This window comes from Callorhinchus milii, unplaced genomic scaffold, assembly GCF_018977255.1.
Source record: "Callorhinchus milii isolate IMCB2004 unplaced genomic scaffold, IMCB_Cmil_1.0 Scaffold5, whole genome shotgun sequence".
Taxonomy (NCBI): Eukaryota; Metazoa; Chordata; class Chondrichthyes; order Chimaeriformes; family Callorhinchidae; genus Callorhinchus; species Callorhinchus milii.
Window position 1 is genome coordinate 7,697,472 of NW_024704746.1, and position 21,187 is coordinate 7,718,658.

The following is a 21,187-nucleotide window of genomic DNA, read 5'->3' on the forward strand; positions in this document are numbered from 1 at the left end:
AGCAATGTCTGCACAGAATGGATTTCTGTCAAAACTGCCAAGTGTCTCGCTGATTGATGTTCTTAGAAAAGAGCTGAACGGAATAACATTTAGCTGCAATAACAATAATGATCCTTACTTTTGATGTTCCATGGAACGTCAAAACAACACAATGAGTTACACAGATGACTTTCCTGTGGTCAGCACGGTATCTGTCACATGCAGAAACCCAACACCGTGTTTAAGATTATCCAACACAGATTGAGAATTCCACATATAAATAATCCTTGCATTTGATACACTGCTTTTCAAGTCTTCTCGATGCCTCAAAGCGCTTCACAGAATATACTCTAAAGTGAATTGACTGTATATTTGTGGGCGAAACGCGGCGCCCAGTTGCGCACAGCAGCATCCCTCAAAACAGTCGTGGATTGAGCGACAAAATTATTTTTTTTTGAGGGACTATTATCCCCGGAAAATCGATCTGCCAATTGACTAAAAACCGGGTTCCTTCTTACTGCTAGGTAAACAGAGGCGTGTGGAGTAAGGTAACTTGCCCAACATTTCACCCTGCCAGGAATCAAACCCAGGTTTCTCGCTTGCGAGGTGAGTGCTCTAACCACTGAGCTTCAGGACTCCACAAGGTGTGTGCCACCTACACATGGAACATGGAATGGAGTGCATGCTCTCTCCCTGGATTATCTAATCGTTCTTCCCTATCTCAGAAAAAGTTAGATGAAGACTAGCAAATCTGGAATGATGGCGTGACACAATCGCACTAAGTATGTAAGAGTTTGCAGTGAAGGTGTGACACTCTCACAGCGAGTGTGTGTAGAGTACATACAGTGATTTTGTGAGTCGCTCACACTGTATGTGTATCCTGATGGTGCGATGTGCTCGCACTGATCGTGGATGGAGTCTGCAATGATGGTGTGGCTCACTCACTGAGTTTGCATTATAATAATAATAATCCTTGCATTTTCATGTCTTCGCGACGTCTCAAAGCCCTTCACAAAATATACTGTAAAGGTGAATTGACTGTATATTTTGTGGGTGAAAGAGAGTTTACAGGGATATGTATCGTGACGGCGTGACATCCTCACACTGAACGTGTATAGAGTCCGCAGGGTTGGTGTGACGTACTGTATATTGGCGATTGCTCTTGGCAAACCCTTCCACCCTCGTTTAAAGCAAGGGCCGACCAAGCAGTCACCGGGGGAGGGAAGTGCAGAGAAGCCATTAATCTGCATAGAGCATGGTCGCAGGTAACAACCTCCGACAAGCCAGGGCTCAGAAATCCCCCCTTGGGCAAGTTTCCTTACTCCACACGCCTAATAATAATCCCTCCAAAAACCAAAGAACAATAATAAAAATTGGTCATTTTCAATCTACGACTATTTGTGGGATATTGCTGTGCGCAATTGGCTGCCGCGTTCGCCCACAAACATACAGTCAATTCACTTTACAGTGTGTTCTGTGAAGCGCTTTGGGACGTCCTCCCGACGTGAAAAGCGCTAAATCAAATGCAAGGATTATTATTATTATATTGATTGTGAGCGTGACTCAGTACGCCAGCGCCCGGAGCTGTGCGATCCGAGGCACATTGATATTGAGGCGCAAGGACGTGCTTCTCCACAGCCTTTTGCTTTGCACTTCAACATGATGGCTCGTAACGTATAACCCCAGCGCAGAAAAACAGTGGCGTGAATCTGGATGATATCCCCGGGGCTATTATGTGTCAAGTGCTTTATAGCGCAGATCTTCGTCTCGCAGTTGAACTGACCGGCTGCGCCGTGCCGGTGTGACAGCTGCTGCCCTCGGAGACAAGCATCTGCCCAGTCTCGTCTGCCCTGTCACTCCCTATCTCAAACCCGAGTCCAATGCTAGCGCAGGACTCAGACTGTTTGGATGCAAAGAACATCTTTTCTCACGCTGACCTCTACGTGATCCCTGTCGATCCATGTGCTCTTCAGTTTCGCAACTGAACTTTGCTGAGATCCCAGCAGTGCGTCACCCTGCGTTGGAAAGGGAAAGCGGGTTAATCCCATCATCTGAAGGGTTAAGATTTTCGTCCAGAATGCCGCCGAGCCTGCTTTTGCACTCTCTGTTACCGGGATAATTATGGCACAACCTTTTACCCCATCGTTTCAGGATTTGTGGAGTCCTGCAGCACAGTGGTTAGAGGACTCATCTCTCAAGCGAGAGGATCTGGGTTCAATTCCCTGGTCTTTTTCCCTCTTACCTACAGTGATGATGACCACACACAATCCTTGCATGTGATATCGCGCCTCATAAGGTGACCAAGGTAATTGTTGCCAAGTGTGGTGGTGACTGTTCATCTGGAGCTAAGGAATTAGGGCAATTAGCGAAGTACAAACGTGTGAAATCTGAAATTGTATTGTGGAAAGGCACAAGTCAAACAGCAATTTGTTCTGGTCAGCCGGGTGTATGGCACATGCGGAAACCAATTACCGTGTTTAAGAGTGTCCAAACCAAATAGAGAATTCCATACATCCCACCTATACATGGATGGAAATTCCTGAGATAGATTGTTGGAATGGAATGCGCACTCTCTCCCTGGAGGACGGCACACTATTCCCGCTCTGCCTGAGCACAAGTCGAGCCGGTCGCTGAATGCTGACGATGGCATTATCCCTACACGTTTGGCATTTTCCAACTAAAACCACTCAAATTGAGGGGAAGCTGAAGGCAAGTAGAGTTTCATAGAATTGCAAGAGGGTTAAGTTGCATTTTCTGCCCTGTTTATTTGTTTAATAATAATAATATAATAAACCTTGTATTTGCTATAGCGCTTTTCACGTTGTCAAGACATTGCAAAACACTTTACAGGACATACTGTAAAGTGAATTGACTGTGTATTTGGTGAGTAAAATGCGGCAGCCAGTTGCACACAGCAATGTCCCACAAACATACATGGACTGAGCGAGAAATTTTATTTGGGGGATTTTGGCCAGGACACCAAGACAGAGAAATTTCCTTTTCTTTTTGAATAGCGCTGTGGGATCTTTAACATCCATTTGAACAGGGAGATGGTTTCATGTCTCATCCGAAGGATGGCACCTCCGACAATGCAACATACCCCAATTGGAGTATTAGCTTAGACTATGTGGTTCCAAGTCCCGATGTAGGGCTTGAACCACAACCTTCTGCCTCAGAGGCGGGAGACCTACCACCAAATTACAAAGTGAACACAAAAGAAAAACCTCCTCTCAAATTTCCCAACAAACATGTTTCAAAGGCTTATGCCCTCTCTGTTTGCAGGGTTTCACAGTCTGCCTGAGTGGTGTATAAAATAATGAGACCAGGATGAAATGATTAGATGTTGAAGGTAAGATCCAATAAGCTGAATTGTGTCAGCCTCCTGGGTGTGTACGGATCTGCAGGAAAATAATACAATAATCCTTGCATTTGATACAGAGCCCTTCACATCTGTAGGACGTCTCAAATTGCTTCACAGGATTTATTTTTGTAGGGAAATACGGCAGCCAATTTGCACACAATAATAATAATAATCCTTGCATTTGATATAGCTCCTTATGTCTTTGAAACGTATCAAAGCGCATCACAGAATATACTGCAAAGTGAATTGACTGTATACTTTGTGGGGGAAGCGCAGCAGCCAATTGCACACAGCAGTGTCCCACAAACAGTCGTGGATTGAGTGACCAATTTACTGTTTTTTTTTGAAGGAATTATCACCCCAGGAAAAGCGATCCGCTGATCGACTAACAACCGGGTTCCTACTTACTGCTAGGTAAACAGGCGTGTGGAGTAAGGAAACTTGCGCAACGTTTTGCTCTGCCAGGAATCGAACCCAGGTCTCTTGCTTACCACTGAGCTACAATGTCCCTCAAATAGCTATGTGAATGACAAATTTTATTTGTGGGATTCTTGGCCAGTAACTCAAGAGAAACATCTCTTTTTGAATCATACCACAAGATCTTTTTGGCCCCAAAAAGGGAGGCAGGTGGTTGCTGTTCAGGGTTACATCAAAACTGGTGATTGAATCTTCTCCACTGAAGAATGATGAGTGGAAACTTGTGAGCTATAAAAGTCCCTCTACTCTCTCACTGGCAGCAGCCCACGTAGACTATTTAGGGATTATCAATTACAGTGACTTTAGTATTCAACAGCCCTGTCTGCTATCAGCTGTCAAGGCAACATTTCCAACAGACTACAGAATGAACAGTTTCGAACAGTTCCGGTTGATGTGACGTAAGGGGGCCACATAGGCCATGGATGCAGTGTAGATGAGAGCAACAAGGTTGATCCCCAGTGTTAAAGGAATGAGCTTTGAGCAATGGATAGACAAGCTAGAACTCTTAAGTCATGAGAGGGGACATCTCAGACCTCGGTAACGGTCTAACATTTTAAATGGGATTGAAAAATTAAACCCAGATCAATACCTTCAGACGCACTGAGACAGTAGAACAAGAGGACATCGGTTTAGAGTTGCAAAGTGTTATTTCAGGACAGACACCAGGAAGTTTTTCTTTACCCAAAGGGTAATTAACGACTGAAAGAATTTGCCAGAAAAGGTGACTGAGGCCAGGACACTGGACATATTTAAAAAAAACAACTTGTGATGGGAGGGTGAATGTTCTGGAAGAATGAGATTTGATGGGCTGAAGGACCTTCTTCATTCAAACTGATTTTGTGAATGTTTGGCATATCCCAACTAATCTGGGTAAATAGCGATAATAGTGTGGTGTATGATTACTTAAATCACTCATGCCCACACTGGTAAAAAAAATCATTTATTCATAACTGAGCAACTTTCAACGCAACAAATGTTTAGGGCAGCAAGTCCCAAAAAGATTCCCCCCCTCCCCCCTGTAGCCTTTTCCCCGGTCCCACCCCCTCCCCTGTGTATCCTGACCAGTGCCCTACAGCTGGAGGGTTCTGATCTCAACATCACATCACACAGAGCAATTTATCTGTGTTTTTTCTCCTGTAAAGAGAAACGTGGGATGAGATACAGTTGCTTTGGAAATAGCCGTGGGCAGAATTCCATGGTTGGTTGAATATTTATTAGGTTACACAAGGTAGCACTCTGAATGTCTAATATGGTTCTTCTCAGAAAGCCTGACCACAAATACCACTGTTATGTGTTTCCTGTCTCAGACGTACACTGCACTGCCATTCTTCCAAGCTCGTGTGCAAACGCTTGACTGTCCATCATTTAATTTACTCATCGGCCATTGCAGAGGGGTAGAGGAGAGGTTGGGTGGGGGTTTGGAAATGGGGCTAATTTGGGGGGGAAGGAGGTTAACTCGACCTTGATCCCACTGAAACCTTACTAACCTGCCCATTCCCTCTGCTTGGTAGGCACTGGCCTGCTCTATGTCTCCTGCCCTGCCCTCCCCATCATCAGCGGTGGGGTCTTCAACCTTTCTGTCCCCACCCTCTGAACTCTGTCTCGGAGCCCCCCTGCCTCGCCCCCTCCCTTTCCTCCTTCAAAGCCAACTCAAGACCACGCTTTCAGTCACCTTCCTGTTTGTGGGACATTGCGGTGTGCAAATTGGCTGCCACATTCACCCACAAATACACAGTTTACAGTTAAATCCAATGCAGCGCATTATGACACCATCTTGATGTGAAAGGTGGTGCGTCAAATGGAAGGATTGTTTAGTTAATTGTGTTAAGCGTAACTTGTATCATCTTCTGATTATTCTCTTCAACATCATACGGTGTAATGCGGTGCAAAGAAAGACAGATCATTGGTTCTGAGAAAGAGAGTCTGTGAGCTTCGGAAAGATGAGATCAAATCAGTGAAGTCCCACACTGGTAGTGGTTAGAGCACTCGCCTGGAAAGCGAGAACACCCAGGTTCGATTCCCAGGCAAGGCAAAACCTTAGGCAAGTTTGCTTACTCCACATACCTCTGTTTACCTAGCAGTGAGTGGGAACCCAGTTGTTAGCCAATTGGCGTATTACTTTCCGGGGATAATAATCCACTTGACAATGTATTCTGGGAAGTGGTTTGAGACGTCTCAACAACTTGATAAGGCGCTATATCAAATGCAAGGAATGTTATTTTTATTATTGTAAATGGGTCTTCTTTACATGAACCTCTCCTGTGATCTTGTGAATCTTAAAAAAAAAGCATGTTAACAAAGCGAGGTGGGTTCACAGTTGGTCAGATTTATCCCCTTGCTGTATGTACTTTGGCTGCTGGTTATGCCTACAGATTCCCTGTAATGCACTTTGAGACATTTTGCTGTAATAGGCACTGTATCAAATGTAAGGATTATTATTTTTACATAATATTATGTGGTTAAAGCAAGCTGGAGAATAAGGAATGATGGACGGGCTGTGACTATTACATGTGGCAGTAGATGGATTGTGAGCATTAAAGGGCAGGGGTCACTTCTTTTAAAATGCTTTTAGATATGTGGCATAACAATATGCCGGGTAGTCAGAGGCGCTGTAACAAAGAGTGATGTCTCACAACATTGGCCTTTGTGGTTGCTGAGAGCATAGAAAGACTTGAAACAATTTTGACGAGAAAATGCAAGACTTCTTTGCAGTCGAAGCACCCAGCACCTGTGGAGCAGTAAGTGGTGCCCATCTTTGTGGTGCTACAAGGGATAGAGTTCTTGAGGTGGAAAATCCAAGCGAGAAGCAATGTGTAGAGCCCTCTACACGCCTCTGCTTACCTGGCAGTAAGTAGAAATCTGATCGTTAGTCGATTGGCGGATCGCTTTCCGGGGGTAATAGTCTCATCAAAAATAATTAATAGTAATAATTTGGTCACTCAATCCATGACTGTCTTTGGGACACTGCTGTGCGCAATTGGCTGCTGCGTTTCACCCACAAAGTACACATTCAATTCACTTTACAGTATATTCTGTGAAGTGCTTTGAGACGTCTCAACAATTTTGGGGGCAATACCCGGGAGCCCATTGCGCACAGTAATGTCCCACAAACAGTACAGTCGTGAAGTGAATGACCAAATTTGTTATTTTTTAAACATTAGGGAGAGGGGATTATTACTCCCGGAAAACGTTCGGCCAATCGACCAATGGGTCCTCTCGCTTGCGAGGTGAGCGCAATACGGGACTGCATGGGTTCAAGCCATTACACAAAAAATATTCAACACGCGGCCTCAAAAACAAAGTTGAACAAGAGAATAACTTTTACTGAGCTGCCCGTCAAATGCCTCTGAGATGTTTTACAGTACTTAATGGACTTCCTGTAACAAATTCAATCCGCTGGGGAACAGGGAGGCAACGGAGCCCTGGGGAAGGAATCCCACTTGAGTCTAAGCATGCCCTAGTTTCTTGATATTTGAGAACTCGCAAAATTTGCCACATTCTAAAAATGACCATCTTCATTGTGAAACCATTTTCCTGTAGGATGTTTTTTTAAGGACCACAGAAAACCAGCTCCAAAATTAAGACTGAATTTAAGAACTTGTCACCTGCTCAAATAGAGAAATAGGGCAAAGTTAGACCCAGGCAGAAGTTCAAGCCCCAGCTGGTGAGTAGGGCACATATGGGCTGGTGGAGAATGGTGTTCACATTGAGCGTCTAAGATGCAGGTTGGGGAAAGGCCTGTGCAGGGGGGGAACTTTCATGTGATCCAAACCAATGCAAAGGATGATAGAATCAATAGGGTTTAATTGCCTCTGATGCTCTTGAGCTGGAGCAGAGATCTCAGGGTTTGATGTGGAGTGCACGCTTTACTTACCTGCACAACTCGGTTTCTCCTGGTGTCCTGGCCAATAATCCTCAATATACAATTGGTCACTTACCACATTCTGTTTGTGGCAAATTGAGCAACCTATGAAATGCATGGTCACTACACTTCACTTTATGTCCTGCAAAGCGCTTTGAGACATCCTCCAGATATAAGGCAAGGATTATTTTAATATTTGTCCTCAAACGTGCTTGTCGTATTTATACTGTATATTTTGTTTAGCTCATTCAAGCCGTTTCTCAAGCTTGATTCCCTGGGTCCTTACAAACCAGAGTCTGACAATTCCTCAGTCCTTGGGATGACTGAACAGGTTAGAAGAAGTGTGGTGACCCGAGTGCATGCACAGACAATTGGAAGGGGTGGGGGGGAAGGTCAAAATCACTAGTTAACTGCACCTTGAGCTGTGTGTGAGACAGTCAAGTCCCCTAGGCCCTCTGAATGGGTTTATTTTTAATCTGTTCAAAAAATTAATTCAGCAACAAATTAGGTAAAATTAATTGGATGAAGAGGTGAAAACTGGAGTTAACTGCATTCCTTTGTGGCTTGGTATCGGTGCAGCTGGAGCGAGTGTGAATGCTAATTAGACCATTTTGAATGGCGTGCTCTGGTGGCACTGTTGGAAACCCGGTCTGTGTCTCGGCCGCCTCTCAGCTGATACTTGATCTTCTCATTGTTTTACATTTCATTTACGTAGTCGTGTAGTTGTATCGGTTAGAGCACTCGCCTCGGAAATGAGAGGACCCGGATTTGATTCCTGGGCAGAGCGAAACCTTAGGCTTTACTCCACACCCCTCTGTTTACCTAGCAGTAAGTAGGAATCTAGTTGTTAGTTGATTGAAGGGGAGTCGCTTTCTGGGGGTAATAATCCCTTCAAAATAAATAAATTTGGCCACTCAATCCATAACTGTTTGTGGGACACTGCTGTGTGCAAATTGGCTGCCACGTTTTGCCCACAAAATATACAGTCAATTCACTTTACAGAAACAACAACTTGCATTTATACAGCGCCCTTCTCCAGGATTGGATCCCGGAGAACTTGAAATTACAATATAATCTGAATTACAATATATTCTGTGAAGCACTTTGGGACGTCTGAACGATATGATAAGGCGCTGTATCAAATGCAAGAATTATTATCATTAATAATTTTATTAGAACTGCATTGGAATTCGGCTACACTGCTGCATATTAAAACTCAGCGCAACATAAAGATAATGTCTGAGAAACCCTCTGGGGAAATAGACTCAAACATCTGCCCCCTCCCCTACCTCAAATCACACACCAGAATTGGAAGCAGGTGAACATCCAGGCCAGAGGAGGAGACTAGTCTGTGCCAGAGTTTATCATTTATACTTCATTGCTACGCCGCGATTGCTCAATAACAGATGCTGCTCCATTGAAGGTTGGACTCAGTCCAGCAGGAGCCTAGTCGAGAGCGAAAGGAGTATAGGGATCCCACTTCTGCTGCTGGAGATGTGTCAGCCTGGCTTGGTCGGTAGCACTCTCGCTTATGGGTCAGAAGGTTGTGGGTTCACTTTGAGCTACTAGTGGAGTGTTGGGGGAACACTGCATTGTCAGAGGGCCATCATTCAGTTAGGACATTAAACTGTGGTCCCATCTGTCTGTCTGAGTGCCTCTGTCTGGGCGGGCGGGCAGTGGTTAAGTAATCCTATTGGAAAAGAGAAAGGAGTCTCTCCTGACATCCTTAGCCAACAATCCTTTAGTTAAAATGTTATTCACTTCACAGCTATTTGTGGTACATTGCTGTGCACAAATTGGCTGTCAGGTTTACCTACAAAATACACAGCCGCTGCACTTAACAGTAATTACTCTGAAGCACTTTGAGACATTTCAGTGTCATAAGATTCTTATTTTGTATTCTTATTCAAACTGCAAATGGGATGATAATAATGCACTGAGTTGCACACCGTGATCATTAGGTGCCTCTAAGTGCTTTGTTCCATGGATTTCAACCACAGCTTAACTGTAACAGAACCTTTCTACCGGTTATGTCAGTTTCTATTCCTCCCCAAAGCCAGCTTGACTCATCAGCAGGACTTGGACGGGTAGAACAGTCACTGGGGGCAGGGAATCCTCCCACTCAGCTCCTGTTAACCCTGCAAGCCAAAATCGTAACGGGTAGGGTGGTCCTAGCTGGACAAGCAGCGATATCAATGGCAAGCTATGTTGTTTTAACTGGTTATTTTACTCCAGCAGTACCCCAACGCACACACTGGGCTCTTGCCAGCCCACAGCTAATGCTGTGGAACTAGGTAAGCAGATTGCGTCTCTCCAGGCAGGGAGTGTGCATCTCATTCCAAGACACTATCTCTGGAATTTCCATGTGGAGGTGGGATGCATGGAATTCTTAGTTTGGTTTAGAGACTCTTAAACTTAGTTTGGTTTAGAGACTCTTTCACATGTGTCAGACACCCGGTTGCTTTCTTTTCACGCTCGCAATGTTCTTTTGTTGTCAGAGAGTTTGGACGATGGAAGGTGACGAACCTAGCAGTGGAGAGGAGAGACTTTATGGATTCGGGTTTGTCTCTAGCTCCAGATTTCATCAGAAATATCCGTTCCCTGGGACGGAGACCAAGTCTGCAGCAGATCACAGAGAACCTGATCAAGAAATATGGCACGCATTTCTTACTGACCGGAACGCTGGGAGGTAACTTACGCACCGGAGCATTAGTTTATCGTACTTTTATTTCCGTGGTTTGGAAAGTTCCCTTCCTATTTTACACTTTATTAGCACATTGTGGAGTCCTGTAGCTCAGTGGTTGGAGCACTCGCCTTCCAAGTGAGACACCTGGGTTCAATTCCAGGCAGGGCGAAACCTTGGGCAAGTTTCCTTACTCCACACGCCTAATAATAATCCCTCCAAAACAAAACAATAATAAATTGGTCATTTTCAATCCACGACTGTTCTTGGGACTCTGCTGTGGGCAATTGGCTACTGCGTTTCGACCACAAATATACAGTCAATTCACTTCACAGTCTATTCTGTGATGCACTTTGAGACGTCGAGAAGATGTGAAAAGCCCTATATCAAATGCAAGGATTATTATTATCATCATCCTCTGGAGCACTTTAATACAGGTTATTACTCCAGTAAATATTCCTCCTCCTCTGTGCTTTATTACTCCAGTAAATATATCCCTGCTCTGTGGTTGATCACTCCAGTAAATATCCCCTCCTCCATGGTTTATTACTCCAATGTTTCCCCTTGCAATGCAGTGATCCATTAGTCAATGAGGCTGTCTGGTCACTCAATCTCAACTGGAGTCCCAGTGGTAGCATAGTGGTTAGCTCGCTGGCCTCACAATCGAGAGGACCCGGGTTTGATTCCCAGGCGGGGCATAACCTAAGGCAAGTTTCCTTATTCCACGTACCTCTGTTTACCTAGGAATAACTAGGAACCCAGTTGTTAGTCAATTGGCAGATCGCTAACAGTTGTCAATAATCCCTCAAAAAAAATCCCTCAAATGCAAGAATTATTATATTATTATTATCTAAAAAGCCATAGCTTGACCCTAGTCCTCAGTTACTGCATTGTGAAATACTACTTCAGTGCATTACTGAAGGTTAGATATCTCCCAGTACTGGACCAGTAGCACATGGTAAGTTTACATGTAAATTCTTGTATATCACATATGGATATACATCTTTTGTTATTTAGTGTATTGTACTGTGAAATCAATTTTCCTGCTCTATACCTTATCCCGCTGGGAAATCTACCTTCATGCTGTGCAATATATCTCACTAGGCAATAAACTCTACCTGTAACTTATTACGTTAACAAGTGTACGCTCCGACCATAAAGTATATTACGTTGGGAAACTCAATCTCCTTTGCAGCACATTCTGTAGCTGAGGGTATCTTTAGCTATGACTTGAGTGGTCTGTAGGTCATACAATCCTGCACTTGGCGCTCGCTCCTGTCTCTGCTATTATTGACTGTTACTTATTCCTTGGTTTCAGATCGGAATTGATGTTTGTGGAGATTTAGTCATAAGCCCAGGTGACAGTGTTGGTGTTATTCGAGGAACACTGCGAGTTAAACTCACATTAGTGCATCAGTTTATTAGTATTTACTTCTGGCTCAGCACCACTCACATAAACAATACCCCCATGACTGGAGACTCTATTTACCTAACTGCACCTGGGAGAACCAATATGCAAGGTGGGGAATCGAAAGCAAGGGGTCAAAAATCTTAAAATTAGAGCCAGACCATTTAGGAGTGAAATCAGGAAGCATTTTTTCACGCAAAGGGTAGTGGAAATCTGGAACTCTCTCCCCCAAAAGGCTGTGGATGCTGAATCCACTCAAATTTTTAAGACGGAGATTTATGTGAGGTAAGGGTATCAGGGATGTCGAGCATGGAGTTCAGGTACAGATCAGCCATGATTTCATAGAATGGCAGAACAGGCTCGAGGGGCTGAATGGCCTACTCCTGTTCCTATGTTCCTATTTCAATCAAACAATGAACATAGCTGCTCAGCCTCTCCGATCTTACAAACCCGCTGAGCACCGATCCCGTCACTTTGTGTTTTTGCGCAGGGGAAGAATCACTGACTATTTTTGTGGACAAGCGAAAGCTAAACAAGAAGTCAGAGCTCATCAACGGTTCGACTGTGGGCTTGGATTCGCTTCACCAGCTGGCTGCCTCTTATTTCATCGATCGAGAGAGCACACTGCGCCGGCTGCACGAGATACAAATTGCATCCTCGGCTATCAAGGTAATTATACCTTCCAAAATTCACCCTCCCCAACCCCCCCCCCCCCCCCACACGCACACACACACACTGCTCTCCTCCACTCACCTGGACTTTGAGCTCACTGTTTAAGCTGATGCTCCAATGCAATGCTGGGGGTGTGCTGCATTGACAGAGGTGCCATTCTTTGGATGAGATGTTAGCCAGGTTCCCGTCTGCCTGTTCAGGTGGATGTTAAAGATCCCGTGGCTCTATTTGAAAATAGAGGGGAGTTTCTCCTGGTGTCCTGGCCAACAAATAGAATTGGTCACTCACTTTGTGGTTAAAATAATAATAATAATCCTTGCATTTGATATAGCACCTTATCACGTCATCTTAAAGCGCTTCGCAAGATATATTGTAAAGTGGATTGACTATATTTTTGTGGGTGAAACGTAAATATCTGTAAAATTACCGATCTTAAGGTGGATTTTAAAAGGAGGGGTAAACTGTCAAGTATCACAGAGTCTCGTATAATAATAAGAATAATAATAATCCTTTTGTTTGGTATAGTGCCTTATCACATTGTTGAGACATATCAAAGGGCTTCACAGAATATATTGTAATGTGGATTGACTGTTATGTTTTGTGGCAAAAACAGGGCAGCCAATTGCGCACAGCAGTGCCCCACAAACTCTGGTCCACGCCTTTATCACCTCAAGGCTGGACTATGTGAACTCTCTCCTCGCCGGCCTTCCCGGCACCTCCCTCCACACTGCAGGTCATTCAGAACTCTGCAGCTCGTGTACTGTCCCACACCAGGCTTCGGGACCACATCACTCCCACCCTCCCTCGCCTCCACTGGCTCCCCATCCCCCAGAGGATCGAATTCAAGATCCTCATCCTCACCTACAAGGCCATTCACGGCCTTGCTCCCTCTTACCTCTCTGACCTACTATCCCCCTACCTACCTGCCCGTACCCTCCGTTCCTCTGGCTCCGGTCTGCTCCACGTCCCCCGCCCCAACCGCCCTACCATCGGTGGTCGGGCCTTCAGCCTCTCAGCCCCCAGGCTCTGGAACTCCATCCCCAGTGCCTTCGCCGCTTCCTCCCTTTCCTCCTTCAAGGCCGGTCTGAAGACCTTTCTCTTTGACCGAGCCTTCAGCTCCCCTCTCGACTCTCTTCCCCTCCTCGCTCCCTCCCTTCCCTCCCCTCACCCTGACCATTTCCCCCTCCTCGCTCCCTCCCTCCCCCTGACCATTTCCCCCCTGCTCGGGTCATGACCCAACTGTGCAGCGCCTTGGGACGTCCTCCTGACGTGAAAGGCGCTTTATAAATGGAATCTTGTTGTTGTTGTTGTTGTTGCTTCCTCCCTTTCCTCCTTCAAGGCCGGTCTCAAGACCTTTCTCTTTGACCGTGCCTTCAGCTCCCCTCTCGACTCTCTACCCCCTCCTCGCTCCCTCCCTTCCCTCCCCTCACCATTTCCCCCCTGCTCGGGTCCTGACCCAACTGTACAGCGCCTTGGGACGTCCTCCCAACGTGAAAGGCGCTCTATAAATGGAATCTTGTTGTTGTTGTTGTCATGGACTGAGTGACCAAATTTATTATTTTTTTTTTGGAGGGAATATTACCTGCGCAAAACGATCCAACCATCGACTAACACCTGGGTTCTTGCTAGGTAAACAGAGGCATGTGGAGTAAGGAAACTTACCCTCAGTTTCGTTCCACCTGGAAATTAAACCCGGGTCTCTTGCTTATATGAGTTGAGCGCTCTTATGCACTACGCTTTGGGACTCCACAAAAACTTAAACAATGGGTTCAAATTTTGTGGCATTTCACAACACGTCACAATTATCCCAGTAACAGGCAAATGCTCTAACCACTTAAGTAAGGGTTAAATCGTCTGCAGTGTCCTTGCCAGGTCATTGACTAAGAAACCGAGGCTTGCTCACGGAAGAAAATATCAACGAATGGAAATCAGCACTGGCTCCTCATGCTTTGAAGCTGCAAGGGGTGAGGTGGGGGGGGGGGGCGGTTGTAACAGATGCACCTGATCCCGGCCCCCCCCCCAAGGGACACACTCTCTCTGGGCCATTTTCTGGTGACCTAGTTAATTCTCACTGTCTTTTGCTTAGTAATGATGTGACAAAATGGGCCAGTTGGATTCCTACCAGAGTACAGTCTGCAGCTGTAGTCTGCTGGTGTTACTGACTGAAAAGTCTCCGGTAATTTTTCACGTTTCCAGCCACAAGGAACACGAGACCACCCTCACTTTTCTAGGTGTATCGCCTGAGAGTGACTCTTGATTGTGGCTACATAATAGTCCTTGTATTTTGATATAACGCCTTATCATGCCGTTGAGTCGTCTCAAAGCCCTTCACAGAATATACTGTAAAGTGAATTGACTGTATGTTTTGTGGGCAGCAGCTACATAGCAGTGACCCATAAACAGTGGATTGGGTGACTAAATTATTATTTTTTTACCCCGGAAAGCGATCCGCCAATCGACAAACAACCAGTTTCCTTCTTACTGCTAAGTAAACAGAGGCATATGGAGTAAGGAAACTTTCCTAAGGTTTTGCCCTAGCCAGCAATCAAACCCAGGTCCTTCCATTTGCAAGGCGAGTGCTCTAATCAATATGCTACAGGACTCCACTAAATATTGCACATGGATAGTGATGGGGGGAGAGGGAGAGAGGTGATGACCTTCTGACGAGATGTTAAGCCAAGATCCCGTCTACGTGTTACAGTGGACGTCAAAGAGAAGATGCGACGGATATCCTAACTGATCTGTCGTTTATACCACGACTGTTTGTGGGTGAATCCTGGGCGCACATTGGCAGCCACATTTGCCTACAAATAAATAGTAATCTTTGCATTCGGTACATTCAAGTCAGGAGGAATTCAAGTCAGGAGGATGTCTCAAAGCGCTTCACTGAGCCAGGCTGACACACAGTCACTACACTTGAACACGATTGCCTGGAAAGGTTTGACTTTAATCATGCTAGACTGAATGTGAGGGTTATTTGACATGAGATCAGGCTAGTTTTTTTTCCCCATTGAAAAGGTAATCACAGTGACAACCATCGGAGACAAAGTGAGTTATTCCTTGCTGTTATTGTGCATTATTATTGGACTGGCGGGGAGGATTAAAATGGGCAATGGAATCGGGCTGTCATGCTCCATCATCATGTCAGCCTCTGTGAGAATGCAGCACCTTGTCTCTCAGGGAGCAAACTAATAGCTGCACAGAATAATTGAATCCCTTCAGGACGGAGAGACCTTTGCAGAATTCGAACTCGAGGCTCCACGGAGCCTGAAATGGAATTGGTGACGTTCACTGCCTCATATGCCTGTCAGACACGGTGCTGCGGGTTGGAGCAATTTGAGGGGAGGGTGTCGGGTGCGATGCGGGGAATGCCAGCCCCTCGAAGATAGTAAAACCATCAAGAGAAAAATTGTTCAGCGTAGATTTTTGGGGGTCAGCCAGGTATCTGACGCATGCAGAAATCCATCACTGTGCTTAAGAGTATCCAAACCAAACTGAGAATTTCATGCACCCACCTTCCAGAGATAAATTGTTGGAAAGGAATGCTCGCTCTTTCCTTGAAGGGACACATCCTGCGTGCCTAATTCCGAAAATTATTAGGCGCAGGTTGGCCAAGACACTTAACTCCCTCTACATGCTTTTAGCTGGTTAGGTTCCAGCAGTTACTCCAATGCACACTCTCGGGTCCCCATGCAAAACTCGATCTGGTTTGAATACTCTTCCCTTTCTTTTCAACAAACAAGGTGAGGTAAACGCTGACATAATGTGCAAGAACTCCTGATAACTCGTCGCTCCAAGGGTAAGGGGCTCAGTGACGAATTATCAGGAGTGGCAAGTATGTAAATAAATGCGGTCGGGATATTGACAGCATGATGAATTAAGTGGTAGTGATAAGTTAAGCCAGTGTCGAGTTATCAGGTGGTGGCTGCTGTTGTGCCATCTGATGGAGTAGCGTAATGAACAGTTATTATCGATGGCTTTACGGAATGCACCCTTTTAGAGTACCGTGAGCAACTGATAACTTGATTTGAATTCCCTCTGCCAAATTGAATTAAAATTGACCAACTTGATGTTTTTTTTTCTCTCTCGCTCTCGAGAAGCCATGCCGAGAAAATGAGATTCATTAAGCCCCCGTTTTCCCTTCCATTGCGCAGAGAAGGCAACGGACAAATCAATGAATCAATGAAAGACAGGGATCGCTGTGAAAGTCATTCATCACTCACAGAGCAAGAGCATTGTCCCGTGGCAGTCACAGCGCTGGCATAGATACACATCAATGCCCATTGACAGGTCTGAACAGCAGCACTGGTCCACAAGGCATTCCAGCGCTCTCCTACAGACACTTGCGTCCCTCTAAGATGAGGGACCCTGTAAACCTCATGGGCTTGTATTCCCTTGACTTCAGTAGGCTGGTAGGTGATCTGATTGAAGCGTGTGTTTTTTTTTTGGTCAGCCAGATGGATGTCTGACACATGCAGAAACGCATCACCAGACTTAAGAGTATCCAAACCAAACCAAGAATTTCTTAAATTTGCACCCTGCATAACTAGTTCCGTAAAGTATTAGGCGCAGGTTGGCAAGAGCCCTCAGTGACTGGTCTGCTCTTCCAAGTCCTGCCAATGAGCCAGACTGGCTGTGCTGTCATCAGCAGTGCCTTGGAATACTGTGGTCCCTCCTGGCTCAGGAACCGGACTACCGAGACCAGAGCAGAGGGCGAGATTATGCACAGGTAGAGCAGCAGACGGGAATACATTCTAAAGAGAGAAAGACCACGCAGTGAATATACAAAGGGTGGAGGTACATGAGCAATTAAAAGCTCATTTGGAGAGCAGAAAGCAATTAGAAAAGCTAATGAGATTCAGGGATTTAGCGCAGGAGGTCTGGAATATAAAAGCAAAGCAACAGAACTGCAATTACACCGAACGCTGGTCAGACCACATTGCAACCACTGTGCTCAGTTTGGAGGCACCCCTCTTTGGAAATGATGCTCCATACTTAAGAGGACATCAAGCAGTTCACCCAGGTGAACATGGGGAGCGAAAGGTATTTGTCTTGCTGAGAGGATGGGTAAATTTGGGTTATCTTCATTGTAGAAAGGGCATTTTTAGGACAGACACCCGGAAGTTATTCTTTACTCAGAGAGGGAATCATGACTGGAACAGGTTGCCAAGAAATATGGTTGAGGCCAGGACACTGAGACTCATTTACAAAGCTGCTTTCCATGCCATGATTTGGGGAGGATGAATGGAAGAAAGGGTGAGTATTTTGCAAGAATGAGATCAGATGGAGATTCGTGGAGTCTCGAAGCATAACGGTTAGCGCACTCGTCTCACAAGCGAGAGGATCTGGGTTTGATTTCTGAGCAGGGCAAAACCATAAGCAAGTTTCCTTACTCTGTTTACCTGGCAATAAGTAGGAACCTGGTTGTTAGTCGGTTGGCAGATCACTTTCTGGGAGCAATAATCCCTTTTTGTTTAAAAAAAGTCGCTCAATCCATGACTGTTTGTGGGACACTGCTATTTGCAAGTGGCTGCTGCGTCTTGACAACAAAATCCACCTTCACTCCACTTTGCAATCTATCCTGTGAAGCGCTTTGAGACGTCTCAATGACATGATAAGGTGCTATATCAACTTCAAGGGTTATTGTTTTTATGGACCGAAGGGCCTTCTCTAACCAAACTGATCTTGCGAGGAAACAAGGCGTCAGCTAACCGTCATGCCTCAAAGTACTTGTCGCGCTGAGTGAGCGACAGCTGGACTCCACAGCGTTGCAAATGATCGCTCAAAGCACAAACGCTAGGAGTTCATTTCTTTTCAAACAACACATACGACCAGTCATGCAGAGAGATAAATCCTCACTCGATGATTACATTTGCTTGACAAATAGTACAAGCAATTAAAATTGAAAATTTCTCCCCCCACCCCTACCCCCCCCACATGCACGCACCTTCCTCCTCCTCCTCCTTCCCAATCACCCGCTCCCACCACGAAAAAAAAAGCAACATGGATTAATTTGCACCTCTTAAGCGCTGATAAATGGAACTGTTTTTTTCCGTTCTTGCAAGACTCAGTCACGATACAGTCACAGTGACTGATGGAAGTTGATGAAATCCTTACCACCAACATCAGGGAAACGCAGGCAAACAGATTGATGGGTTGTAAGATTGGTAACTCTCTTGAGGATGGATGGGAAGGTGGCAGGCATGAAACATTAGTGGGTAATATATCATGGTGGGAAGGTAAAGAGAAAAATAAAAAGACAAGTGTTTTCTTGTGCTCCGAAGAATTAATACGACATTTGGCAATCTTAAGAGCTTCGCTCTCTATTGACTGAGCAAAGTAAAGTGCTGTGAGGAATTAACAGCCACAAGTCATAAATGATGGACGTTTGTGATCAATGCACCTTGCATGCAGCAGAGTGATCAGACATTTCGTTGAAAAATGCGTGTGCTCTGCATTGTCAGCCTGGGTGCAGTGGTAGCACTCTTGTATCTGAGTCAGAAGATTGTGGGTTCAGGCCCCACTTCGAAACTGACACTCCATTGCACGTTAGGGTACGTTGCATCGTTCGAGGTGCTGTCCTTTAGATGAGACGTTAAACCCAGGTCACGTTCATAAGAACATCCAGACCAAACCGAGAGTTCTCTGAGTACCGTTTACAAGTGGAAATTCCTGTGTTTGCAATGCACATTTTCTCCCCCAAAGGGACACCCCCCACCCCCACTTACCTAATTCCGTAGACTTTCAGGCACAGTAGAAATGAGGGAAAAGTTATAATGTGGCAACTAACAAACTTTTGTTTATCGCCCTCGTCGCCCAGGTAACGGAAACCAGGACCGGTCCCTTGGGATGCAGTAACTACGACAATTTGGACTCAGTCAGCTCGGTTCTGGTGCAAAGCCCCGAAAACAAGATCCATTTCCAAGGTAAGTCTGGAGTGAAAGCTGCTGGTTCCTAGTTCCTGTTAGATAAACATAGGTTGTTAGTCAATTGGGGGATCCAGGGGGCTAATAATCCCTCAAAAAAACGCGACTGTTTGAGGGACACTGTTGTGAGCAATTGGCTGTCATGTTTCGCCTGCAAAATACATAGTCAATCCACTTTACAATATATTTGATGAAGCGCTTTGAGATGTCTCGACAACGTGATAAGGCTCGATGTCAAATTCAAGGATTATTATTTATCATTCGCCAGCTGAAACTCCCAGTGCATCATATCCAATACAGAACCCTTGCTCTCTAATGTGTTTTTGTAGTCAAAGAAGCCTGGTAGATACATCAAGAATGGGATTTTGATTTCCCACAATCTGTTGCTCAGAACGAAAGCAGCAAATGCTAAATTTTAGGAGACCATTTGTGTCCTGCAGGAAGCCTGGCTCATCGGCAGGATCTGGAAGGGCAGGCTAGTCACTGAGTGCAGTGAATCATCGCACTCAGCTCCTGTTAACCCTGCAACCAAAGCCCTAATGGGTAGGTCTATCCTCGCTGGACAAGCAGTGGGATAGCTTGTCAGACAGTCCTATCGATGGCAAGCTATGCAGTTTTAGCTGGTTAGACTCCAGCAGTTACTCCCAACCTGCGCCTAATATTTTCTGGAATTAGATAAGCAGGAGGAGACCCTCCAGGGAGAGAGTGCACATTCCATTCCACCAATCTATCCCTGGAATTTCCATGGGTAGGCGGGATGCATGGAACTCTCTTTGATTTGGATGCTCTTAAGTATGGTGACAGGTTTCCGCATGTGTCTGACCAAAAAAAAAGACATATTTTTACTCAGCCCAGCGAGTGGAAAAGCGAAATGAGTGGGTGGGCGAGTGGTGCGGTAAGAAGGCTGATTTAGAGCCTGGCTAGACTGCACAAGAACCAATTATCACAAGGCAAAGTCACTGAATCCCCTTGGATGAGATGCTCTCAGAGTGCAGACACTGACTCGTATAAATCAGCAGGCCTGACAATTATACACTTTTAAGCATGCGTGAAATTCGCTCCCCACTTCCCGCTGTGCCGTCCGTCATGTCCCTAATGCCTTTCTGTTCTGAGAGTTTGCAGTGGCTCTGAGGACTGTAAATTATTGTGCTGTTTCAGCCAGTCAACAAGATGAAGTAAATATCTGTTTCCTTGCACAAGTAGGTAAGTTCATCTCGATGGAACTAGGCTTTCCTCCACCCATAATAGTTACAATAATAAATAATAATTGCTTTTCAACACGTATCAAAATGCTTCGCAGGTAACTGTTTGCAAGTGAAGTGACTGTATTTTGTAGGCAAATGCAGTAGCTAATTTGCACACAGCAAAGTCCCACAAACAGCTATGAAGTGATTGATTGATTGATCGATCGATCAATCGATCTATTTACTTGGAGGATCGTGGGCCAGGAAACCGGGAGAAACTCCTTTCTCAACAAATTGTGTCACTTTGAGTTCTTTAAATTGCAACGACAGTTTACATTTTATATAGTGCCATTCATGTTGGGAAGGTGATTCAACGTGCTTACACCTGAACAGGGAGTTGGAATCACACAGTTTAAGATGACATTCCGATGCAGTGCTGGGGGTTGGGGGCAGTTGCAGTTCTAGCAGATGTTAAAGATCCCATGGCACTATTCAAAAATGGAAGGGAGTTTCTCCTGGTGTTCTGGCTAACAATCCCCCAAAATAAAAATGGTCACTCATTCCATGGTTGCTTGTGGAACATTGCTGTGGACAAATTGGCTGCCACACTCGCCCACAAAATTCATAATCACTCG

The 21,187-nt window shown here is 45.3% G+C and overlaps 1 protein-coding gene across 3 annotated transcripts in view; it reads left to right on the forward strand.

Moving 5' to 3' along the window:
* Positions 1-21,187, forward strand: part of LOC103179963 (BMP/retinoic acid-inducible neural-specific protein 3) — a 48,096-nt gene that overhangs the window by 22,174 nt on the left and 4,735 nt on the right. For 2 of the 3 annotated variants that reach the window (XM_042335950.1, XM_042335949.1), the window contains exons 4-6: positions 10,178-10,368; positions 12,261-12,439; positions 19,263-19,368. In XM_042335950.1, the coding sequence (XP_042191884.1) occupies positions 10,178-10,368; positions 12,261-12,439; positions 19,263-19,368 (476 nt within the window). Of the gene's footprint in view, positions 1-3,261; positions 3,329-10,177; positions 10,369-12,260; positions 12,440-19,262; positions 19,369-21,187 lie in introns of all 3 variants that reach the window. The other variant, XM_007895527.2, reaches the window with a different exon arrangement.